Here is an 8380-nt window from a genome sequence, read left to right on the forward strand (position 1 = left end):
GAATGATGTTTTTCAATTTAATTTCAAATTTTTATTTCTTTCATATTTTTTTCTCTTTTTTTATTTTCTATGATATATTTTTTTTAATTTCTTAAGATTTTTTTGGACATCTTTTAAAAAAAATTTGAAATAAAAAATCTAAATTAATTTTTTTAATGAATTACAAATTCAAATCTTTATATTTTAAAATTCAATCAAAATTAAAATTTTTAATTTATTTACTAATTTTAAATTTTAAAAAATAAAATTTTCCATTTTCCCACGATTTTTTCCTTTATTTTTGGGTGGGAAAATTGTAAAACGCCATTTTGAATGGCGTTTTTAAAAACACCATTCAAAATGGCGTTTTTAAAAGCGCCATTTGGAATGGCGTTTTTAAAAGCGCCATTCCAAATGGCGTTTCTTCCTTTTTTTTTTTTTTTTTGGGACGATGCTACCGTGGAAATGGGGAGTGACGTGGCAGGGGGAAAAACGCCATTCAAAATGGCGTTTTTCCCTCTTACATCATTTTGGTAAATAAGTTTGGTTTGAATATATTTTGATAAAAAAGTTTTTTTTTTGTATTATTCGAGAAAAGAGCTCCATCAGATCATCTTAAAGTAAAAAATAAACTATAATATTTGTCAGATTCATTCTCACATTCGATTTATCTAAATACAAATAAAAATACGAGTACACAATTAATATTCATATTTATATTTAAAAAATAAAAAAAATATAGATAAATAACTACTCGACCCATATCCAAATTTCATGTTATATTGACAACTCTATTTACTTTTATATAGTAGTCATAAATTATATATATATATATATATATACATACGTATATATATTTATATGATATTAATTAGATTTATTATTCAACTAATAATATCTTTGATGTCATGATCATAAAATTTAATTATTTGAGTTATATCCTTATTCATATCTATATTTATTTATTTAGACAAATATAAATATAAATATAGATATTGTTGGGATATACTAACTGACCCCCATACCCCAGCTCACCGTCGGATCCGACTCTACCGACCGTACTGATCGACGACCGCCGATAGTAGCTTTCGACATTATCCGACTGAAGGAGTGTCGGTCGAACCGACCCATGCTGTTCCCGACCAATCGAGTGGTCGAACCCATATTACCGACTCATTGTCGAGGGTGGTAGCTGACGTCCGACTTAAGCAAGACACCTGACCAGCCGACGGTGCCTCCGGGTCATCACCCGACATCCCACAACCAAATGCCGACGTATGGTCGGTCGGCTTCCTCAAATGCTGTACGACTATTGAGGGCCGCCATCCTGACAAGGGCATGCGGCATAGCTGCCCTGAAAAATTGTCCTGCCGAGGATATGGGTTCGTTCTAACAACCCACGGTGATTTGACAGCCCACGGTGACTCTGACAGCCTCCGATGATTTGACAACTCCTTCCATTGTCTGCGCCATTAATGACGGTGCCATGCCGCACTCTACTATAAAACGGGAAAGGCAACAACGCTGCGAGGAGGTCCCTTCGAAACTCTTGGACTTACTTTACTTTCTCTCTCTCGCTGAGCTCTTTGATTCTTTTCTACTGTTGCCTAGTCTCCTCTCTGACTTGACCATCGGAGGGTCTCCGCCGGAGTCACCCCCAGTCAGTGCGGACTTCTTTTGCAGGCACTCGTTCCCGACGACCAGACGACGAGGAGATTGGCCGCAATAGATATTAATCGAATACAAAAATTAATATCTATATTTATTTTAAATATATATAGATATAAATTAATAATTTAATTTATTTCAATTTAATATTTTTTTTAATTCTATAGTCATAAAGCTCAATTATCTAAATTATATGCTTATTTGTGTCTATACTTCGAATATTCAATTTGTATCCATATATATATTTAAAATAATTATTATAAATTTTTTTATTTAATTTATATCTATATTCATATACTAATATTTGATGCATATATTATAAGGCTCCCCTCCTCCTCGGTCTCCTTTTTTTTTTTTTTTTTTTTTTAATATTAATAAAATATTATATATTATGTCAAAAAAAAATTTTAAAAATTTTGAACAGTTGGTAGTCTCTTTTTCAGAGAGGAAAAAAAAAAAAGGAGCAATTGATAGGACTAAAACCGAGAAACGGATACATTTATTGTGCAGCGATAGATTCGTCAAAGTCATTAAGAGCTGGGAAGGAAAGGTTGTTGGGTTCCAACCGCAAACTTTGTGCTGTGCCATTTGATCCCTTGTTGATCCTCGTACGATTTTTCTTACTTTTAAACGTCAATTTATTGTGAATCACTTTCCGTGCAACTTGAGATCCCGTGTGTGTGTATGTTTGATCCAAGCCGGTATCCAATACAATTACATTTTTCTTAAGAGGGCTAAACAATCAGACTTGGAGAAATAGCCAACTATTATGCTGTATTTAGTTAGAATCATATGGATAAATAAAATTGAAAGGATAGATTATCTCTATCTATCATTTAATTTAAAAAATTATAAAAAAATTAGTTAAAAAAAAATAGATTGTCCATCCACTCTAACCCATCATTTTACATCCTTCTAAATTACAAAGATAAAAGAAGGATGGATGAAACATTGAAGGATAGATTTTAACATTGACAAAATTATCTCTTATTATTTTTTTAATAAAAAAATAATACTTCTTTTTTTCATTAATTTTTTTATATATACTATTAATCATATATTATTAAATTTTATTAGTTATTATTTTAATTTATATATATAATTTCTATAATTATAATTAAAAATTAGATCATCTTTTATTTTTCTATTTATATTTATTATTTTTAATTAACTATTTATATAATATTAATTAACTATTTAAATTAAATTATAAATTAGTTAGTTATTTATATAATTAATTTATAAAATTATATATTTATATAATTTTAAATATAATTATATATTATAAAGATTATAAGTTTATAGATTGTTTATTTCTTTAATATAAATAAATGTTATAAATTGATAATAATAATATTTTTATCAAAGAATAGTTTAGTAAAATATTATACAAATATCATCCATCCTTCCTCTCATTCCTTATATACCAAACAGAGGAAAAAAATATTTCCATCCATCTTTTCATATTTCACCAAACATATACAAGGATGGATGAAGTTTTCCTCCATCCATTTTTTTCTTTTCTATTCATCTTTCTTTTAATCCATCTTTTATACCAAATAGGAGGTTAAAGATCTGTTTAGATATTCTCACTGGGAGCCTGTTGGTCGCTAGCCTGGTATCTTCTGAAGCCCCACCAATTTCCCACTCTAAAGTTCAATCTGGGAATCTGTTGGTTTGTAGGAATAAAAAAAGGTTTACAAAGGTCAATTTTTCTTCTTTCTATAGAATTTGGGCTAGAGCAATATCAAGTTGATACAGGCCATGCTTAAATGGATTTCCCAATCTATGAATCCAGTATGAAATTCAGACACAGACAGTTGGTGTCGAATCTATTCAATCAATGTTGACCAATAAAATATATTTTTCTTTTAATTTAGAGTTTTAAATGATATATTCGTGAAATAGATTCAGATTCTCTAAAATTAGAAAAGATCCAATGTACTAATTGGATTTAGCAGGTTCACGTCTTCCTCAATTTAGGAGATGTCTTGAGTTCAAAGATGAATCATGGAACCCCGATTTCTTTAAGAAAGAAAACGAGTAAGGTGAATTTTACAATAAAATATCACTTAATTATTGGTTTTATATAAGAGTGTGGGATGTTCTCACAAATATATATTTAGGAATCCCCAAACAATTTTACCTATGGATTGAACTATGGGATGGCAGATGTATGCATATGTGTAGCATGCATGTATTGAGCATCCCATACATATATTTCAAATATCTGATATATATTTTTTCAAGCTATCATCTCTCTCATATTTAGGTCCAGAGTAAAAGTTTTCACTAACCTCCGAATGTATATTATTTTGCAAAAAGAAATACAATATTTTCTACAAAAATAATTATTAAGTAGAATTTTTTATTTAAAATCCATAAGAGTAAGATACGGCCAGTAAACTAACAAGTATACATCATTTGAAACTTAAAATATAACAATTCAAAATTTCACCCAAAAAAACTAATTGTAAGATATTATTTAGATTCTTTGATCTTATACAAATACTTAAAATCTTTGCAGTGAATAATCGATATGAAACTAAATACATACAGATGTCCTCACTAGGCTAAGGATCTGAATTCATGCAAATTCATTCATAAACACTAAGATGAGTCTATGATTAATCCTAATGAAACCATACAATAGTATCCTATAATGCACATAAATTATTAGCTGGATCAACTATGATTCCATTTGTAACAATCTAAGATCTTAGCCCAAAAAGCTATACAAGAGATATTATTTGTATTTTTTGATCCTATACAAATATCAAGATTTTTCTAACGAATAATCAATGTAAGACTAATAACACAACTGTATGATTTCTCACATAAAATATATACTAAAAATTTATTAAGTTTTGAGATTCTGTTCGGTTCTACAACGCTCTTCATATTTTGCCATTAGTTTCTTGATTATTTCTTTGGCATCATCGTCCACTTTCTTAAACCTCCTCCTCTTCCTTTTCTTTTTTCTTTTTCCTTTTTATTCTTGCTATTACATATTGCTTCCTTGTTGATTTCTACTTATTACTTACCAATCGAATTTGTTCGTAGCATTATATTATACTTATTTTGATTTCTTATATATAATATTATAAGTTTAATTATACCAGTAGCATGAACATTTGACTTACAAGCAGTGCTTTAGCGCACTTTTAAAGTAGCGGCCATTCATTTATTTTCACTAGACAAATTATACCTTCTTATGATTTAGATATATCCATCAAAAAAAAAAAAAAATTAACGATATTAAATTATTCTCTACAAGTTCAAAATTCCACTATTAAACCCTTCAAATTCATCAAGATACAATACACCAAAATCAACAATCAAAAAAAAAAAAAAAAAAATCCTTACATCAAAAAAAAATAAAGATACAATACACCAAAATCAACAATCCTTACATGCTAAGCCATTCTAGAAAGCAACCAAGAGAACAACACCAATGACAAGCCCAACGATGGAATCGACTACCAATCGGCTTGCTGAAGAACTGGATGCAGACATATTTGCAACTTTTCTGGGAGGGGTGGGTGATGCTACAGGTGCATCTGAAGTTGGTTTAGATGCATTTGCCTTTAGAGCAGCTGCAGGGCTATCAACTGCATTGGGAGCTTCCACAGGAGCATCAGTCATTGACTTTTCAATAGGAGCCGGTGCATTTGCTGTTGACTTCGCTGGTTTAGCTACTGGTGCCAGAGCTGGAGCATTTTTTGGTGCCATAGATGATGATGTTTTCTTTGCACCCCCAATACCAGGTGGGACGATTGGATCGGAAATTTGGAGAATTGATATGTTATAAGGCATAGTTATAATTACCTTGCTGAAAGTGGAGCTGAGAGGGGCCTTCTGAAACGCTGACCCAAAGAGCATCGCTTCATTAGGCTTTCTGGTGACATTTAAGAACCCTAAATTATTTTTTGCGATGCCGGTGGTTTGGAAGAGAGTGGTGAGAAGAGCACTATTGTTGGAAATATGACTGAGCTTATTTTCATCATAATAGTCAAGGATGACATGTACAGCCATGACATGCTTAAGAGTTTCAACGTCGAGGGATGAGAGAGCAGACATTTTGGAGTTATCAACAACAAGAACGGTGATTGTTTGGCGGCGATTGATCTCATCGGCAAGTTTGGTTCGTGTAAGGTAGTTGTTGAAGGTAGCAAAATCAGAGAATGGCTCAAGGATCTGTGTGACATTGTAGGCCATAACAGATGATAGGAGTAAGGACAAGAGGAGGAAGATGGCTTGGGGCTTGGGAGCCATTTGGAGGGGAAGCTAAGAGACTAGAGTTTGTAGGGGAAGATGAGGAGTAGGTGAATATGTAGGCGAAGAATGTTGTGGAAGGTGAGGGCTTAATTAGGATTGCTATATTTAGAATTTGGAGTTCCAGTTGATAAATAGTGATTGAAAGTTGGTGACATTATTAGATTATTATAGCTCGCAAAATTTAGTTGGTGAAAGGTAGCTCAAATAAATAGAAGGAAAATTAGCTTTCAATTAATTCTAAGAGGTTGAGGCTCTGAAGGAGTTTGAATTGTTGGAGGCTGAGGTGCTTTAGCTGGCATGGTAAGGAGTCCGTTTTGGTGGTTAAAAAAATCTGCCATCGTTCCCTATTAGGATATAGTCAGCAAGTGAGTTGGGTTCCTTATGCCAAGCTAGATATGCCATAGTGTGGCATGAGCAGCACATTGTCCCATCATAGTTCATCGGTTGCATAATACCTACTAACAAGGTGACACATGACCTGAAAAAATACCCAGAAATATCTAATGCAAGTGCAAGTCCTATGAGGTTACACTGGATTAGAAGGAGAGACTATTGAAAATTCTAAAGAAAGACTTTTCAAGGTTTTTCTTGAATCTCAAAATAGAAAACGTTTTGATCGAAGATCAATTTATAAATACTGTAATGAGATTTGAGAAGAAGAATAGTTACTTTGTTTACTACATAAGGAAAGTCATGGGTGATAATAATGCAGAGTGATGATGATAATTGTCATGGAGATTAATATTCACCCTTAATACAAGTACGAATGAGCACAAATAAATAATAAATATATACAATGTTTATAATGTTAGAATGCAGCTGCATAATGCCCATAGATTTGTGATTGAAAGTATTTTATTTGGGAGTACATTTTCTTAAACAATGCACTTTATTTATATGAATACAAAAAATATATCATAGATCTGTTTGCTTGATAATAAAACCATCCATTTATAATTAAAACCATATATTGATTCTATATCCGACATGTATAATAACACTAAGGCCTAAGATGTTCATAGACACGCAAGATTCTGGTTTTATTTAGTTCATCAATAACCTTGATTTAGTTTGAGTAAAATTGCTTATGTAAATTTATTTAACCCAACAATTTTTTTCACCCCTCAATTAAGTCGGAATGGAAAGGTATTTTTTTGGCGCCGGATGGCTAGGGACCTGCCCTTCTCTGGAAGATATCGCCCTAGGTGAAGTGGGAGTCTGTTTCCAGTATCATCAAGAGAATCCACCAGAAGCACAGTGGCTACTTTCAAATGCTGACCAGGATTAAAATTGATGTTTGATGAAAACAAGCCATCATCAAAAACAAATGGTCATACTGCATAACGAAATAATTTGAAATTGGAGCAATTTGAGCTATAAAAACATCTACAAAAGCAATTCATGTACATGCATTCCCTTTAGCCATATGAGCAGCATCCACCACCAAGAAACAAAGCAATTCTTATATGAATTGTACCACATTGTGAAGAAAATAGTGTGAGACATGTGAATAATTTTTAAGAAAATACCGAAGGTCACCCATCCAGTCCCTGCCCACTTCCATGGCCTCAGCAATCCTGATTGCCAAATGAGATTGCTGAACTTGGATTAGGTGAATGAACAGGTGATACCAATTGCTAGTGACTAAAGATGTTGGATTACTAGAGATACACTAATTCAAATCATCTGGAGAAAACAAAAGAAATGCCTATGGGACTTGGAATCACTGCTTCTACCACTTGCTCTCAATCTCGACTAAGAAACAAAGCACTTGGCTGGTCATTCTCCAGAAAAAATTAAAAGAAAAGGGTTTTCAGTAACTTCACTTGCATTAGAGTTTTAACATGATGGAAAAGATTAATTCCAACGACTAAAGTCTGAATCTGGAATTATGTGATTTTGTTATAGAAGTAAAACCGAAATACTTCAGCAAGCAATAACCTTCAGAAAGAACCCAACCCAAAAGTTGAATTGGAAGTGGTTCATCCGCTAGCTAAAACCACTCATTGGGTGTCTATAATCACTAATGACAAGAAACAAAATAAAGTGCTTTGTAATGGGAGAAAAGTGGTTAGCTCCAGAGTGGCATGAAAGCGATTCTTGCAGCAAGCAGCGCCAAGCAAACACCAAACAGAGACCTACACAGATACTCTTCTATCATTATGAGTTAGCTTCAAACACCGAGGGCCTATTTGGATAGTCTTATTGGATTCTCAGGATTGGAAACATGATTTTTAGTATTATAGAATATGAGACCTGGTTCAGCCCATGTCAACCGAATTTCTTTCCATCAATTCCAGTAGGATGGAAAAAAGAAAACCAGTGAGTCTCATTTTTTCTGTTCCCGTCGGATTTGAGCCAGCCCACTCTAAAAAAAAAAAAAAATCACGTGAATTCTGTGAATATAGGCCTGGCTTGGCTTGGCTTCTGTTCCTATAAAATTCTGTTGGATTGT

General features: G+C 32.6%; 1 protein-coding gene across 1 annotated transcript; it reads right to left on the reverse strand.

Moving 5' to 3' along the window:
- Positions 1–5061: 5061 nt before the first annotated feature.
- Positions 5062–5922, reverse strand: LOC105039739 (fasciclin-like arabinogalactan protein 14). The gene has a single exon (XM_010916002.3). The coding sequence runs from the start codon at positions 5920–5922 to the stop codon at positions 5074–5076; it is 849 nt and encodes a 282-aa protein (XP_010914304.1). The 3' UTR covers positions 5062–5073.
- Positions 5923–8380: the final 2458 nt, after the last annotated feature.

This window comes from Elaeis guineensis, chromosome 1, assembly GCF_000442705.2.
Source record: "Elaeis guineensis isolate ETL-2024a chromosome 1, EG11, whole genome shotgun sequence".
NCBI classification, from domain to species: domain Eukaryota; kingdom Viridiplantae; phylum Streptophyta; class Magnoliopsida; order Arecales; family Arecaceae; genus Elaeis; species Elaeis guineensis.